This window comes from Pristiophorus japonicus, chromosome 3 (genome assembly GCF_044704955.1).
Source record: "Pristiophorus japonicus isolate sPriJap1 chromosome 3, sPriJap1.hap1, whole genome shotgun sequence".
In the NCBI taxonomy this organism is placed as follows: domain Eukaryota; kingdom Metazoa; phylum Chordata; class Chondrichthyes; family Pristiophoridae; genus Pristiophorus; species Pristiophorus japonicus.
The window spans coordinates 106,986,439-107,004,904 of NC_091979.1; the positions used below are offsets into that span (position 1 = coordinate 106,986,439).

At 46.0% G+C, this 18,466-nt stretch overlaps 1 protein-coding gene across 1 annotated transcript in view; it reads left to right on the plus strand.

Moving 5' to 3' along the window:
* Window positions 1-18,466, plus strand: part of kalrna (kalirin RhoGEF kinase a) — a 989,478-nt gene that overhangs the window by 589,738 nt on the left and 381,274 nt on the right. The window contains exons 18-20 of the mRNA XM_070875649.1: window positions 8,232-8,423; window positions 9,934-10,083; window positions 18,115-18,229. Of these exons, the coding sequence (XP_070731750.1) occupies window positions 8,232-8,423; window positions 9,934-10,083; window positions 18,115-18,229 (457 nt within the window). The remainder of the gene's footprint in view (window positions 1-8,231; window positions 8,424-9,933; window positions 10,084-18,114; window positions 18,230-18,466) is intronic.

Below are 18,466 nucleotides of genomic sequence, written 5' to 3' on the forward strand. Positions count from 1 at the left end.
TTTGTTAACTGTCTCTTGTGTAGAACCTTATCGAATGCCTTCTAGAAGTCCATCTAAATAACATCCATAGATGCTATTTCGTGACATGTTAATGACTGATGGGGAGAATCGCCCTTCTCCTCTCTTAACAAGCCTGGATTCAACAGACGGATACCTTGGATAAATTTAAATGACTTTAATTCCAACACTTCTCAGCCGCCTGAGAGAGGATCTCCAATGAGCTGTTCAAACTGCACCTTAATTATACAGGTTTAGGTACATGAGTGTCCTCGTGGACAGACCTTAACAGTGACGTGATTGGTTGTACCAACGCATGATCAAATACCCATTTGTTCCCTTATTCACTCACCTTATATTGTTATGTGGTTATATTAGTTCCTCTTTGGATGTTCTTTATTGCTCCCTTGAGCCCGAGGTCAACGAGTGGTCATCTTGTGTAGGTGTGGTTCTAAGCATACCTTTTGTTTAGCCAGCTCAGGGCCTCCATAATAGCCTGATAAGATCTTTGATAATCAATCTTGCTCTTGCAATCCCCCTTTTTGGCCCTTGCCTATATACCCCAAGATAGGCCAATGTGCCGTCCCCTCATTATTTCATCCAAAGGGGAAGTGATATTGTCAGCTTATGCCGTCCGTCTGGGTGGCCAAGCCCTCACTTTCGGATGGCTTCTCGTATCTCTTTCCCTTTACTCACCATTTACCTGTTTTACAGATTTTTCCTTAGACACTAAATGTTTAGTTTCTTCTAAAGCTTTTATGGGGGCCTAAGCTATAGCTTTCCTCGCCCGTCGTTTACATCTCGAACATAATTCAATCAACAATACCATTAAAACAACACATTGCACAATCACCAATACATGGGATATTATTCTTATCCAGGGGTGCACCTGCACGTTTAGTCCAAAGTTCCAAACCCTCGCATACCAGGGTTGGTTTGCCAACATTTCTTTAGTGTCCTTCTGGAGTTTGTCGATCTTCTTCATCAAGATGATGTATTTCTGCCGTTGTTCATGGATGTCCTGTTCCAACTTAGTTTGTTTTTCACTAAGTCTGGGTATATGTCGTCCTTGTGGTTCCTCAAAACCTTTATACCCTGCTTTGATAGTGTCCACCGCCGTCCCATTGACGGACATTTCTTTCAATTCCGGATATATGATATATCCCTGAATATCGACGACTTCTTTTGGCGCAAAACAGAAGTCGGTGGTTGTGATAGGGCAATGGGTAACTCCCCTCACTGTCATGTTGACCGTCGAGGTGCTCACACACCATCCTCCCTTTCCTTGTGAGGCTGCGGTCGTTTCGGAGTCCAGTGTCAGCAGTGTGACACGCAACACATATCCTTCTGTTCGGCCATATCCACAGTCTTTGTTATCGAGGTCTGGGTGCTCCTGGCATAAAACAACTTGATTATTCTTACAACAATCTTTAATATAATATCTTTGGTATTGTTTCCCTTTTTAATTACGTACTGGTGCAATTTGTGATACCGCACACAGGTCTGATTCCTTATTTCTCCTATATTGCTTACTTGGTACAATGTATTTCCCTTTGTCACGTCGTATTGTGGTATTGATAACACAGACACGATTATATTCTGATGTGCGGTTACACACCTGTTCTTAGGGACCCAAGTATGGCTATTCCTCCGGACCTCACAGGCTTGGGTGTCATTCTTGCCCAATGTCCATTCAGCAAATACATCATTGGTTATCCAATCCGGCACCTCCCCATTCTGGAGTTGTTCTAGGTTATGTTCTACTGTATTGAGCATCCAAGCCCCATATCCCGCACAAACTATCTCGGCCACCATTCTTTTACTCATAGTTTGTCCAGCCTGGTTTACCAAATTTATCGTTTTTGCATGGTCCCGCAATGTATGGGCAACCTGTAGCAGTTCCCATTCTGCCCCGTCCCCTAGGTGGGCCTGCATTTTCTCGTTATCATCTCCCCTTTCCATCAGTCCTGTTAAGGTCTGTGTGAGGGTGATGGCCTGCTCTTCTATTGTTTGACGATCCATTAACCGTCGCAATGCACGCCACGTATCCCGCGCTCACCATTTCTAATATTCCCCTCTTTCTCCTCCCGTCTTTTCCGTTTTTGTTCGGCTTTTTTGTGTTGAACTTTATAGTCTTGGATTCGGGCCCCTCAAGGGCTCTTAGGGTTAGGTTTTTATATAAGTTTATAGTTTTCTTACCGCAAAACAGTGGGATAGTTATATCCATTAGGTTTAACAACACTGTAATTACCCTTTGGCGTACCCTGAAGTGAATTTTGTCTTTAGTTCTTTTTTATTACTAATCCTCCGCTTTCCCCCTGTGTCATGTTTGGGCATCCTGAGGGTTCTGGGGTCGTTGTGGTTGGGGCTATTGTGGTGGTTGGGATCTCTATCTTACACACAAACATTGCCCATAAGGAACTATTACCGCATTGTGATTCTCTGATGGGTATGGGGGTAATCCCTTCTGCCTCTCTGGTGAGGTTACATCTTACCCACAAACACTTGTGTGGATTTCCTTGGTCCTAGCTGTTCATGCATGTCCATGATTGGTTATGTCATGAGTGTCCCTTATCCGGGCTTGTCCATTCCACTTCAAGTCGTCCCCTTTGGCATTTTCTGCAAAAGATTGAGTTTGTAGAGGAAATATTTCCTTGATAGCCATCTGGGCAACTTACTGCTGGGTTGTGGTATAAGATGGGGTTACCCAGTATTCCTTCTACTAGGACTAAGGTTCTGTAAAAAACACAACTTGTTTTCCCGGTCGTCACCGGTCAGTTAGGGCCTCATGTCACGCATAACGTTTTAACTGTGTCCAATGTTTCCACCGTCCGGTTCTGCCTATCGTCACGCACGCGCATGTGTCGCTTACTATTACCTGATGAGGGCCTGTCCATTTTGGGGTTTATTTTTACCATTACCTTGCTCCCAACCTGTGATATCTAAGTCTTTTGTTCCTTGGTGCCAGTTTCCAAGTCCTTGATCACTTGCTGATCCCTGGCGTGTGCCTTCAGATCGTGTCATTGTTTACATAATTCCGTCACAAATCTCCTTACTCGGTCCCGGTAGGGTCCGGCGTCATCCCTCCCTGTCACTAGAACCTCAGGTAATCTCATTGCCCTTCCTGTCATTAGTTCGAAAGGCATGAGTCCGGTTTGGGGTCACCCTTAACTTCATTAAAATCCGGGGCAGCATATCTACCCATCCTTTTCCTGTCTCGTCGATCACCTTGGCCAATGCGTTCTTCAGGGTCCTATTCATTCGTTCTACTAATCCGGACGATTCCGGGTGATAGGGGATATGGAATTTCTGCCTGATTCCCAGTAGGGTGCATGCTTGTTTCACTACTTTACCCGTGAAGTGTGGACCCTGATCTGAATCTATCTGTAGGGGCATTCCCCACCTAGGTATAATTTCTTCTGCTAATATTCTAGCCACCATCTCAGCTGAGCAATTTCTAGTTGTGAATTATTTTTTTTTTAAATTCGTAGCCAATCGTTCCAATTCTTTGTCAAATCACAAACGCCAGAGGTCACCTTGCACACATCAAGGATCACTCTGCGCCAATGCTCTTAGCCAAAAGGCCTAGAGCCACTGCACCATTCCTGGAAGTACTGCAATACCAGGTTCGTGCCATGGAGGTGGATGGGTCAGGCCCCCCACACACCTCCGTGGAGGTGGATGGGTCAAGCCACCCCACCCACCTCCTAGTTGTGAATGCTTCGACCCTAACCAAACAATACGTTTTTCCCTGATGATTGGGCAGTGGCCCCGTGAAGTCTAGCTGCAGGTTTTCCCATGGTCCCTTTGGTCGGGGTTGGTGTCCCATTCTGACCTTAATTTTTCCACCTGGGTTATGCTTTGCACATGTTAAGCACTTCCTACAATAATTTTCTATATCTCTTCCCAATCCCTTTCACCACCAGCATTGGGACATTGAACTCGTCAGGCTGGTCTTATCTGTATGTGCATACCCGTGGTATATACTCAATAGGTTTTGTTGTATGCACTCTGGGGCTACCACATTACAATCTTTCCTCCAGATTCCATCCATGCCTTGTTTAGCTCCCTGTCTTTTCCATTCATCTTTTTCCTGCTGTAGGGTTGCCTCCTGTACTTTAAACATATTTACTTCTTCCGGCCCAAGCACACAGGTGCATACTTTAGCCCGTAGGCCCCCTGCTTCTGCCACTCGCTTGGCTGCCTCATCCGCCCAGGCATTCCCTTGCTGATGTCTGTCAGTGATTTTCTTATGGGCTTTGATTTTTATTATTGCACATTCTTGGGGCTGGAGGGAAGCCTTTACCAGTTCCTTAACTGTGTTCTCGTGTCGAATTGGTCCTCTCCCCGATGTCATATAACCTCGCCGACTCCAGGCTACCATATAATCGTGGACCACCCCAAACGCGTATCGGCTGTCTGTATATATATTTATCCTTTTACCTTTTGCCTGTTTGAGGGCTTCCGTTAGGCCGACTAATTCAGCCACTTGGGCCGAGAGGCTCCCTTATAACTGCCCTACTCCCTGTGTTTGCCCTTCACCATCTACTACCGCCTACCCCGTTCGGGGCGTTCCATCGATGTATCGACGGGACACGTCTATGTAAAGGTCCATGCCTGCTCGCTCGAGTGGCTCTTCCTTTATCGAGCTACTTTGCTCTGCCCCCTCTGTCGGGTTACGTTCATGATCCTGGCCTTCCGTAATGATCCATCCTGCGGGGTTGTTACCACTATCTTTTACTATTGTTAATGTGCCGCTTGGGGGTATTAGTACTGCCTCCCACGTCGCCCTTCTTGCGTCTGACACTGTTCTCAGTTTTCCTGTGTTTAGTAGCTCGACCAGGGTATGTTGCCTATGTAGGATAATTTGTCCTGACATTACTATGGGTTCACTAATTCTGACTGCCCAGGCTGCGCAGTTGAGAGGAGCTACACATCTAGATTATCCTGCAGCTACAGGTTGTTGCTTAGTGGAGTAATACGCCACCAGTCGTTGCCTGTCCCCATGTTGCTGGGTCACCACCTAATTATAGTGGTTTTTGCTGTGGTGATTATAAATGTGGAAGGGCTTATTCTGGTCCGGTAATCCCAGGACGGGGCGCTCATCAGGGTCTGTTTCAGCTGTTGAAACACTGCTTCTTGTTCGGAGCCCCAGTCTACTGGCTCTTGGGAGGGTTTTCCCCCTTTTACCAAATATTGTATGGGCTGAGCCATTTCTGCATATCCCAGGATAAAGTTCCGACAGTAATTAAATAGTCCTAATACCTGTCTGACTCCCTTTACGGTCCCTGGCTTTGGCATCATCCTAATGGCCTCCTTCCTAACCTCAGGCATCTGCCTTTTCCCATGTGTTACTATGTACCCTAGGTACATGACTTGGCCCTTCTCTATCTGGGCCTTTTTTGGGTTAGCTTTCAGCCCTGCCTGTTGTAGGGCCCCAAGCACTGTGGTCAGTGCCAGCACGTGCTGTTTTTCCGTGGTGGATGCTATAAGAATGTCGTCCACGTATTGCAAGAGGGTACTTCCTTCCCCTACATCTATTGGCTCCAGGATCCCTGCCAGCATTTGGTGGAATATACTCGGGCTGTTATGGAATCCTTGGGGCACTCTAGTCCATGTATACTGTTTTCCTTTTACAGTGAAGGTGAACTTCCCTTGTAACTCCATTTGCTATATCCAATACGGTGAATATTTTATGTTCCGGGCCCAGGCCATTGAAAATCGTTGCCAGGCTGACCACGATCGGGTGCTCCCGGGGTGTAACTTTATTTAAGGCGGTATAGTCCAGAGTCAGCCTATATGAAGCATCTGGTTTCTTTACTGGTCATACTGGTGAGTTGGTTGTAGTTATTGTTTGTCTCACCATCCCTTGTCTTTCCAATTCTTTCACTACCTGAAGGACAGCTGCTTCAGCAGCGGGTATTGCCGGTGGGCTTTATGTTCTGGGCCTGGGATCTTGACTGTCTCGGGCCCTAACAACCCACAGTCCTGTTTGTATTGGACCCATAGAGCAGTGTATAACTGATATATACTTCCCCAGGCACCCTTTGTTTCCCACTCGAGATCTATTGAATGGATTCCAGCCACCCACTGCTGCTGATGGCCCGGGTGGTTAAATTTACACTGAGTTTGGTGCTTGTCTCCCCAGACTACTGGGTTATGCTGGGGGTCTATTAGTACCCCTATTTCCCTTAATGTTTCTATTCCTAATATGGTGCCTTCGGGATTGGGGCAACACCAAAACTGGGTGGGTAGTATTATCCCCTGTACTTCCAATAGTACAATTTCACTTAAAGTTGACTTTCTGTTACCTCCTTGTATGCTGATCGTTTCCTTGGTAAGGGGTAAGTCTAGATTAGTTATGGATATTGACGCTCCCGTGTCTATCAGCATCTCACACTGCCGGCCCCCTAACACCGCGCTAACAAACATTCTTGGGTCCTCTCTTTGTGATCCCACATCTTCACCGGGGGCCGGTAACCCTTATTGGGTAGCTGCCAACCGTAACATACTTATGATGTCCTCGTTAGAAAGTGTCTCTTGCGGGGGAGATGGCCCAGGAGTCCGCTGAGCTTCTCTAAGGAGCGCTACCACTTCTCCCCTGGTCAGGAGTGGTTCTCCTCCTGGGACTCCTCTAATCTGTCCGGGTCTCTGTCCTTCCACCCCTCCCCCCCTTAGCCCAGCATTTCCTCGCTGTATGGCCTAGTTTGTCACGGTTCTGGCACTTCGGCCTTGATTGTCCACTCCTCCCTTGAGCCCCTTTTTTCTGCTGGCACTCTCCACAAAAGTGGCCTTCTTTTCCACAATTAAAACAAGTCAAGGGGGCTGCGCGTAGTTTTCCTTCCTTACTCGTTCCTTCCGCAGCTACTGCCACTTTGGCCATGTGCGTTTCTACTTTCCTTTTCTGAGTAGCGTCCAGCTCAGGCGCCCTTCTGGACAAGTCGTCATAGTTTTGCATTGTGATTAGCCGTTTTTAATACGTCTTGGTGTGCAGCACTCAACCCGTCTTTGTATATTTTTAGGAATGCTTGATTATCCCTGGTGAGGTTCAGTATTCCCAAATACACTTGGAAGCTCAACCATTTCCGCTCTGCATAGTCATGTGCGGATTCCCCCTTGTTTTGAGTGACCCCCATGATTATTCCCCAGTTTATGGGTATTGCTCCTGCTACCCGAGTTACGTTTGCTTTAAACACCTGATATTCTGCCTCCAATTGTGCAACAGTGGGGGCTATCATCGCACACCAGGTGCCGTCCCTGTATCATTGTCCCAACTGTTGCCACATTTCTTCAGTCATTTTTGCTTTTACTAACACTTCCATATCTCAGTTGTGAAGGCTGTGGCATATTCTTATTTCCTGTATTTTCTGCCAAAACTCTTCAGTACTTCGTCTCCTCTCTAACTTGGGTAACATTTGTAATAACTTCAATGTGTCACCGGGTGTCAGTGACACATAGGTGTTTTTTATCCGGTGCGCCATGGCGGGTATTGCTGGCGTGCCCGGGTTGCCTTCGGCAGCCGGTACTGCTGGGAAGCTCGGGTGCCGGGTACAGATTCTACCTTGATCGATGCAACAGCTCTACAACTCTTTCTGTAGCAAAACAAAATTGAATAGTTAGATCAAGTGCCCCCGACCTGGGGTACACAACAAACACTTATCAGGCCCTTTTTCTTTTATTTCAACAGCTCTACAACTCCTTTATGTTGGGAACAAAAATAAAACCGTTAAATCAAGTGCCCCCGATCTGGGGGACACTCCAAACACTTATCACGGCCCTTTTTATATTTTTTTTGTCTTTTTTTTGGTGATTTTTTTGGGGGGGTTTTTTGGGCACTAAAACCGTAAATTTACACGTGGCCCCCCCAACAGCTCTACAAACCTATGAGCATACTCACAGGTGCATACATTACAATCATGGATTCACATGTGTGCTGCTGCTGTCCCCAACTTTGAACTTATTGTGTGGTCACACATTGGGGCAAAATCAAGCCATAAGTATTGAGACCAACATATGCCCAGAATACAAATCTTATTATATCGCTTAAAATATTGTTGTCCCTCTCTACTGTTGATGGTTATTGAAATTAACAATTCATTGTAAGTCTTTAAAAATGTTTAACTTTCCCACATCTCATTACTCACACCTAATCCCTTTTACCATCTATCTGGCACTTCTACGCAAACCTCTTTCCTCCCTACACATAGTCCCTCTTTCATGCCACTTCTTTGCAGAAAACCCACCAAAGTGCCCTTCAAGTGCAGCAGAAGGCCGAGACCATGCTGCAGGCTGGTCACTACGATTCAGATGCCATCAGGGAATGTGCTGAGAAAGTAGCCCTTCACTGGCAACAGCTAATGCTGAAGATGGAGGACAGACTCAAACTGGTCAATGCGTCTGTGGCTTTCTATAAGACATCTGAACAGGTAGAAATTTCAAGCATGTATTATTCACCCATTATGTTTTGATATTTAAGGTGTTGAAGCTGCAATCCTGAAATAGTTCAGCAAAACCTGAATTTTTTACACCAATTTATTGTCAAATGCTACGTTATAATGAGTTTTCATTTGGGTGCATCTTGAATCTTTGTGTTCACTAATTCAATTAAGTCATTATTTCGCAGAAAAACACTGGTTTATAAATTCCATGCTTTATTGGTGTAATTTCAGAATATAATCAGGTGACAAGCAGCTTTTTTTTGGAAGCAAACTGCGGCAGAAGATGTTTTTTGCTAGCTTTATGGTCTTCCTTGTGATTCGCCCACCAGATCCCGACGGAGATACATATTAGCCAGGACACTAGGAGATCTCTTCTGTTCTTCCAATAGCACCATCAGATCTTTTACATCCACCTGAGAGAGCAAACATCTCATATGAGAAACAGCACCTCTGATGGTGCAGCTCTCGCTCAGCGTGCCACTGAAGTGTCAGCCTAGATTTTGTGCTCAAGTCCTGGAGTGGGACTTAGAGGCTGAATTTTCGCCACCATTCTGCGCTGTTTTTTTGGCCTACGTTGTTTTTTTTGGAGCAGACTAAAATCTGCAAGTTTCGCCAAAGTTTCTGCACCATTCTAAAGTAGGTATGTCCAATTTTTTTAGTTCCCGGTTTTTTTGACGTCATTGGGGGTGCTGGCTGCCGGGTGAGCCATTTCTGGCCATTTAAGCGATTTTGGCCAAGTCTGATTTTTTTTCTAAAATGGAGCGCTGTACCCTTCTGAAAAACCTTACCTACACTTAAGGAAATCGCCGCAGAGAACAGAAAATTGGTGGAGAGAAGACGCCATTATTTCAGCAGAGCTGAAGACATGGCAGTGAGGGGGGGGGCGGTGTGGTGGGGGGGCCTTTCAGCCCAGGATAGGTGTGGGCCGGTGCAGGCTCCTTTCGGCCCGGGATAGAAGTGGGCCGGTACGGGGGCCTTTCGGCCTGGGATTGCAATGGCACTGGCACTGTAGAAGTGAAAACAATCTATAAATGCTAAAAAGGAATTTCATATTGTTTCCTATATTGAGATTTCAGTCTGTTGTCCCAAGTCTCACTTAGTGATCTATTTTACAAAGGCGAAATGCTTTATTTGTGCCTCAGCCCTTCAGTGTGTCCCTCGTTACCCTGGCAACCTCAGTTTTTCGGCGCAGACCTTAAGCTCCACCCACAGAGCTTAACGACAATTTGCACCGCTCCAAAATGAAAGGTTATGCCGGTGAAACTTGGAACATTTTTTTTTGCCGCAGTTGAGCCACTAAAAAATCGGATGTACCTCTACAACTGCACCAAAATTGGGCCCGAAAACCCTTGATCTATGACTTTAGAGTTGAGAGTGCTGCTACTGAGTCAAGGCCAGCAGCACAAGTACATCCATGGTGAGCTGGCAGTAGAGTTGCTCAGTCGTGGAAGTTGTGTGTGTTGAACTGTCAATTCTAATGCTTGTTCCCTGTTATTAGGTATGCAGTGTCCTCGAGAGTCTGGAACAGGAGTACAGGAGAGATGAGGACTGGTGTAGAGGCCAAGATAAATTGGGGCCAAATGCTGAGACTGACCACGTCACACCACTGATAAGCAAACATCTGGAGCAGAAAGAAGCCTTTCTTAAGGTAGTTTTTCTTTCTGTATCTGCTTAGAAAGAAAGACTTACATTTATATAGCACCTTTCGTGACCAACGGATGTCTCAAAGCGCTTTATAGCCAATGAAGTATTTTTGGAGTGTAGTCACTGTTGTCATGTGGGAAACGCGGCAGCCAATTTGCGCACAAGCAAGCTCCCACAAACAGCAATGTGATAATGACCAGATAAACTGATTTGTTATGTTGATTGAGGGATAAATATTGGCCAGGACACTGGGGATAACTCCCCTGCTCTTTAAAATAGTGCCATGAGATCACTTATGCCCATCTGAGAGAGCAGACGGGGCCTTGGTTTAACGTCTCATCCAAAGCACAGCACCTCTGACAGTGCACCTTTCCCTCAGCTCTGCACTGGAGTGTCAGCCTAGATTTATGTGCTAAAGTGTCTAGAGTGGGACTTGATCCCACAACCTTCTGACACAGAGGCAAGGAAGGGTGCTACCCACTGAGCCACAGCTGACACTGAACAAATTGATGGCCCTGAATTACCAGGGGGTCTGCTCTGTCAGCGTAAGTGCTCCATGCCCAAGCCTCTATCCCAAACCTCGGACAGGTGGGGGGTGCATTCGACATGTCTCCCCAAATTTGCTAGCACCAAGCCATTCCCACAGGGGGACTCCCAGCCCTCCTGGGCTGAAGAAATGCTTCCTCTTAATTTAAGTTTTATTCCTAAGGAAGTGATATTCAGGCATTTAAAAGATGATCCCTTCCAGGATTGATTACATTTCTCTTGAGAGCTTATGGGATATTTCCTGTGGCCTCACTGGATCTCATGTCAGCTCTCAGCAGAATCACAGCGTAACTGGGTTCCACCTGAAATTCTTCTATGTCGCTCTCTCTGCCTATCACATACCTTCTCTGGGGTCTCCCCTCCCCCAACAGAATTCAGGCTTTCCACCCTCTCTGGCTCCAGGAATTTCAGAGCCTATTGTGTGCACTCTAGTGCCACAGTAAAAATAACATAAAAACAGAGCAGTAAATTCTGTCCAAACAAAGTAAAGTCCTCATCAGAAGTGGACTAAACAGTGCATGAAGTATTCAGTAATTGTTACATTTCTCTATTAAAGGGGCACTACCACTGAATTTTCTTCGGAATGGTTCAATTCAAGTAAATCCCTCTACTTTGCCCCAATGATGTACCTCAGCCAACCTCAGAGCATTAACACCTACTGCAACAGTGTGACATTTTTACCATTTCCCACACTAAACTGAAGCCTCTCTGAATGAGATTGTCAGTTACTGCCAAATGTGTTCTTTGATAGATGCTTTAATTTACATAGAATTACATATTACATAGAATGTACAGCATAGAAACAGGCCATTTGGCCCAACTCGTCCATGCTGGAAATACTCAGCAAGTCAGGCAGCATCTGTGGAGAGAGAAAGAGTTAACCTTTCAGGTCGATGACCTTTTGTCAAAACTGGCCCATGCTGGTTTTTATGCTCCACACGAGCCTCCTCCCACCTATCTTCATCTAACCCGATCAACATAACCTTCTATTGCTTTCTTGCTCATGTGTTTATCTAGTTTCTCCTTAAATGCATCTATGCTACTCATCTCAACTACTTCTTGTGGTAGTGAGTTCCACAATCTAACCACTCTCTGGGTAAAGAAGTTTATCCTGAATTCCCTATTGGATTTATTAGTGACTATTGTATATTTATGGCCCCTAGTTTTGTGTTCTCCCATAAATAGAAGCATCTTCACGACGTCAAACCCTTTCATAATGTTTAATGATATTTCATTTATTTTAATGATACTACTCATTAATAAAACATTCTCTTCAGTTTATATCCTTATTCTCCTTATGGCTGAATAATGTGATTGTTCAAAAGCACTTAAGTCTATTGGTTTGGGATGGAGACGCACTGGTGCAGACGAGGTTCCCTGCTGCCAGTGCATACTCAGAAAATTACCCCCTTAATGGTGATCAACCTGCACTGCAACAATCCAATTAATCACACTCAGCTGCTGTTGTCTTTAAATGTTTCCAGTTGAATAGCTGTGAAATAAACAGCTATTAATTGTTTAATTATTATCTTCATTTATTTTCCATTTTGTTTGTACTAGTAACTCTCTTATGGTTACAAATGGATCAAAATACAGAGAACATGTGTGCCTCTCTGGTAACTCCTTTGCTGCTTTCTAATCTGTCTCCCTCTTTCTGTGGACTTACACATTTTTTTCCCCTATATCGCTCCATCTTTCTGCTTCTCTATTATTCTCTGCCTATCTCTGTCTCTCCTCCTTCTGCACATCCTGCAGCTCATCTCTTCTGTACATCTTGCAGTCTCTCCGTATCTCTCTCACAATTTCTCATCATAGAAACATAGAAAATAGGTGCAGGAGTAGGCCATTCAGCCCTTCTAGCCTGCACCGCCATTCAATGAGTTCATGGCTGAACATGCAACTTCAGTACCCCATTCCTGCTTTCTCGCCATACCCCTTGATCCCCCTAGTAGTAACTCCTTTTTGAATATATTTAGTGAATTGGCCTCAACAATTTTCTTTGGTAGAGAATTCCACAGGTTCACCACTCTCTGGGTGAAGAAGTTTCTCCTCATCTCGGTCCTAAATGGCTTACCCCTTATCCTTAGACTGTGACCCCTGGTTTTCGACTTCCCCAACATTGGGAACATTCTTCCTGCATCTAACCTGTCTAAACCCGTCAGAATTTTAAACGTTTCTATGAGATCCCTCTCATTCTTCTGAACTCCAGTGAATACAAGCCCAGTTGATCCAGTCTTTCTTGATATGTCAGTCCCGCCATCCACGGGAATCAGTCTGGTGAACCTTCGCTGCACTCCCTCAATAGCAAGAATGTCCTTCCTCAAGTTAGGAGACCAAAACTGTACACAATACTCCATGTATGGCCTCACCAAGGCCCTGTACAACTGTAGCAATACCTCTCTGCCCCTGTACTCAAATCCCCTCGCTATGAAGGCCAACATTCCATTCGCCTTCCTGATTACCTGCTGCACCTGCAAACTAACTTTTTGGGATTCATGCACAAGGACCCCCAGGTCCCTCTGCACCGCAGCATGTTGTAATTTCTCCCCATTCAAATAAAATTCCCTTTTACTGTTTTTTTTTCCCAAGGTGGATGACCTCACAATTTCCGACATTGTATTGCATCTGCCAAACCTTAGCCCATTTGCTTAACCTATCTCAATCTCTTTGCAGCCTCTCTGTGTCCTCTACACAACCTGCTTTCCCACTAATCTTTGTGTCATCTGCAAATTTTGTTACACTACACTCTGTCCCCTCTTCCAGGTCATCGATGTATATTGTAAACAGTTGTGGTCCCAGCACCGATCCCTGTGACATACCACTAACCACCGATTTCCAACCCGAAAAGGACCCATTTATCCCGACTCTCTGCTTTCTGTTAGCCAGCCAATTCTCTATCCATGCTAATACATTTCCTCTGACTCCGTGTACCTCTATCTTCTGCAGTAACCTTTTGTGCGGCACCTTATCGAATGCCTTTTGGAAATCTAAATACATCACATCCATCGGTACACCTCTATCCACCATGCTCGTTATATCCTCAAAGAATTCCAGTAAATTAGATAAACATGATTTTCCCTTCATGAATCCATGTTGTGACTGCTTGATTGCACTATTCCTATCCAGATGTCCCGCTATTTCTTCCTTAATGATAGCTTCAAGCATTTTCCCCACTACAGATGTTAAACTAACCGGCCTATAGTTACATGCCTTTTGTCTGCCCCCTTTTTTAAACAGAGGCGTTACATTAGCTGGTCATTGACTGGCACTTTTGTGGCACAAATGTTACTTGCCACTTAGCAGCCCACGCCTGAATGTCATCCAGATCTTGCTGTATGCGGGCATGGACTGCTTCATTTTCTGAGGAGTTGCGAATGGAACTGAACACTGTGCAATAATCAGCGAACATCCGCAGTACTGACCTCATGATAGAGGGATGGTCATTGATGAAACAGCTGAAGATGGTTGGACCTAGGACACTGCCCTGAGGAACTCCTGCAGCGATGTCTTGGGGCTGAGATGATTGACCGCTAACAACCACAATAATCTTCCTTTGTGCTAGGTATGACTCGAGCCAGTGGAGAGGTTTCCCCCTGATTCCCATTGACTTCACTTTTACTCGAGCTCCTTGATGCCTCACTCAGTCAAATGCTGCCTTGATGTCAAGGGCAGTCACTCTCACCTCTGGAATTCAGCTCTTTTGTCCATGTTTGGACCAAGGCTGAAATGAGGTCTGGAGCCGAGTGGTCCTGGCAGAACCCAAACTGAGCATTAGTGAGCAGGTTATTGGTGAGTAAGTGACACTTGATAAAACTGTCAATGACACCTTTCATCATTTTGCTGATGATTGAGAGTAGACTCAGTAATTGGCTGGATTGGATTTGTCCTGCTTTTTGTGGACAGGACATACCTGGGCAGATTTTCACATTGTCGGGTAGATGCCAGTGTTGCAGCTGTGCTGGAGCTTGGCTGGAGGCACGGCTAGTTCTGGAGCATAAGTCTTCAGCACAACAGCTGGATGTTGTCAGGTCCTTTGCTGTATCCAGTGTGCTCAGCCATTTCTTGATATCACGTGGAGTGAATCGAATTGGCTGAAGACTGGCTTCTGTGATGGTGGGCACGTCAGGTGGAGGCCAATGTGGATCATCCGCTCGGAACTTCTGGCTAAAGATGGTTGCAAACACTTCAGCCTTGTCCTTTGCACTTGCGTGCTGGGCTCCGCCATCATTGAGGATGAGGATATTCATGGAGCCTCCTCCTCCTGTTAGTTATTTAAGTGTCCACCACCATTCACAACTGGATGTGGCAGGACTGCAGAGCTTTGATCTGACCTGTTGATTGTGGGATTGTTTAGCTCTGTTTATAAAATGTTGCTTCCGCTGCTTAATCCTGTGTTACAGCTTCCCCGGGTTGGCACTTAATTTTTAGGTATGCCTGGTGCTGTTCCTGGCATGCTCTTCTGCACTCTCATTGAACCAGGGTTGGTCCCCTGACTTGATGGTAATGGTAGAGTGTGGGATATGCCGGGCCATGAGGGTACAGAATGTGGTGTAATACAATTCTGCCGCTGCTGATGGCCCACAGCGCCTCATGGATGCCCAGTTTTGAGCTGCTAGATCTGTTCTGAATCCACCCCATTTAGCACAGTGGTAGTGCCACACAACACGATGGAGGGTGTCTTCAGTGTGAAGATGGGACTTTGTCTCCACAAGGATTGTGTGGTGATCACTGCTACCAATACTGTCATGGACAGATGCATCTGCAACAGGTCGATTGGTGAGGACGAGGTCAAGTAGGTTTTTCCCTTGTGTTGGTTTTCACCATCTGCTGCCGGCCCAGTTTGGCTGCTATGTCCTTCAGGCCTCGTCCAGCTCTGTCAGTCGTGGTGCTACCGAGCCACTCTTGGTGATTGACATTGAAGTCCCCCACCCAGAGTACATTCTGTGTCCTTGCTACCCTCAGTGGTGTTCAACATGGAGGAGTACTGATTCTTCCACTGAGGGAGGGCGGTAGGTGGTAATCAGCAGGAGGTTTCCTTGCCCCTACTTGATCTGAAGCCATGAGACGTCATGGGGTCCAGAGTCAATGTTAAGGACTCCCAGGACCACTCCCTCCCGGCTATATACCACTGTGCTGCCACCTCTGGTGGGTCTGTCCTGCCGATGGGACAGGACATTCCCAGGGATGATGATGGAAGAGTTTGAGTCATTGGCTGAAATTTATGATTAGGTGCATATGACTATGTTGCTTGACTCGTCTGTGGGACAGCTCTCCCAACTTTTGCACAAAGCCCCAGATGTTAGTGAGGAGCAGGGTCGACTGGGCTGGAAGTTTTGTTGTCGTGTTCGAAGCTGGTGCCAAGGTCGATGCCAGGTGGTTCGTGTGGGTTTAATCTTACTATTGTTTCTTGCAGCGGTTTGTTACAACTGAGTGGGAGAGGGATGGAGTACAAAAGCAGGGAGGTCCTGCTGCAACTGTATAGGGTATTGGTAAGGCCACAGCTGGAGTACTGCGTGCAGTTTTGGTCACCTTACTTAAGGAAGGATATACTGGCTTTGGAGGGGGTACAGAGACGATTCACTAGGCTGATTCCGGAGATGAGGGGGTTACCTTATGATGATAGATTGAGTAGACTGGGTCTTTACTCGTTGGAGTTCAGAAGGATGAGGGGTGATCTTATAGAAACATTTAAAATCATGAAAGGGATAGACAAGATAGAGGCAGAGAGGTTGTTTCCACTGGTCGGGGAGACTAGAACTAGGGGGCACAGCCTCAAAATACGGGGGAGACAATTTAAAACCGAGTTGAGAAGGAATTTCTTCTCCCAGAGGGTTGTGAATCTGTGGAATTCTCTGCCCAAGGAAGCAGTTGAGGCTAGCTCATTGAATGTATTCAAGTCACAGATAGTTAGATTTTTAACCAATAAGGTAATTAAGGGTTACGGGGAGAGGGCGGGTAAGTGGAGCTGAGTCCACGGCCAGATCAGCCATGATCTTATTAAATGGCGGAGCAGGCTCGAGGGGCTAGATGGCCTACTCCTGTTCCTAATTCTTATGTTCTTATTATGTTCTTATGTTATGAGTGGCTTGCTAGGCCATTTCAGAAAGCAATTAAGAGTCAACCACATTGCTGTGGGTCTGGAGTCACATAAAGGCCAGACCAGATAAGGACGGCAGATTTCCTTCCCTAAAGGACATTCGTGAATAAGATGGGTTTTTACGACAATCCGATAGTTTCATGGTCACCGTTACTGACCTTCGAATGCATGAGGAAAAGAGTGTTTGAAGACCACGATCTCAAACCCTGCACCAATCTCATGGTCTACAGAGCAGTAGTGATACCCGCCCTCCTATATGCTTCAGAGACATGGACTATGTACTGTAGGCACCTCAAAGGATTGGAGCAATACCACCAATGCTGCCTCCACAAAAACCTACAAATTCATTGGCAGGATAAGTGCACCAACGTCAGCATTCTTTCTCAGGCCAACATCCCCAGCATCGAGGCATTGACCACACTCGATCAGCTTCGATGGGTGGACCACATTGGCCGCTTGTCCGATACTAGGCTCCCAAAACAAGCACTCTACTCTGAGCTATGTCATGGCGGGCGAGCCCCAGGAGGGCAAAGAAAAACGTTTGAAGGACACCCACTGACTCTTGGGAATCCCTGGCCCGAGACCGCTCTAAGTGGAGGAGAAGTATCCGAGGAGGCACTGAACACTTTGAGTCTTTTCGCCGGGAGCATGCGGAAGCCAAGTACAAACAGCGGAATGAATCATACGACAAATCAAAGATGGGGTGGGGGCGCGGGGGAGGTACATGGGAGGAGGGCTACACAGCGACCGGCAGCAAGCCGTAATATTTTTGTGGGCCAGGAAGAGCATTTCCTCAAAAGTCCTCCTAAAAATGTTCCAGGCTTTTTGTGAAGTGGCCTTCAGTGGTCCCTTTCAGGACTGCAGATTAGGCCGCTCCCCACCTGGTACAAAAGGGCCGGAGCATGAGTGGCAAGTGCTCCGGCCATTTGTACTTGAAAATTGCAAATGGGTTCCTACAACCGGCTTGGGGTCGATTTGCATTTGCAAATAGCCTCCTGCCTGTTTTGGCCTGGAGTGCTGGACACGCATTTAAAGCCTCCTGCACATCTCATCAGACGGACCTTGGGTGTCCAAAGGGCAGCTGCTAATTCCTGGAGTGGTTGAGGCAAATAGCATAGATGCATTTAAGGGGAAGCTAGATAGTTACACAAGAGAGAAAGGAATAGAAGGATATGTTGATAAGGTAGGGAGGAGGCTCGAATGGAGCATAAACACTGGCATAGACTTGTTGGACCAAATGGCCTGTTTCTGTGTTGTAAATTCTATGTAATTTTTTTATTATTTATGTAAATCGGCCCCACTGTCTTGCATATGACAAACAAGTGGTTAGTGTGATCAGCTCGATGAATACTGATGAGCTGTTACAAATAATCACCTATTGTGTGTTCACAGGCCTGCACTCTTGCGCGCAGGAATGCTGAGGTATTTCTGAAGTACATTCACAGGAACAATGTGAGTATGCCTGGTGTGGCTGCTCACACAAGAGGACCCGAGCAGCAAGTTAAAGGTGGGTCTGGGTCTAGAAAGGATGAATGGTTCATTTGTAATCGACAAGTGTCATTTCAGAAAATTGGTGATATTTGCTTTAATTCTAAATGCAGTCGGTATTCCAGCAACTCGGTAACAAAAGGAATAATGATAATTTTGATTGATGATATTCTGTTTTATTGTCTTGATTTCACCACCTTCATACCGTGGGCGTTTTAATGCACATAATCCTAACTAAACAAAATTCCTGGTGTTG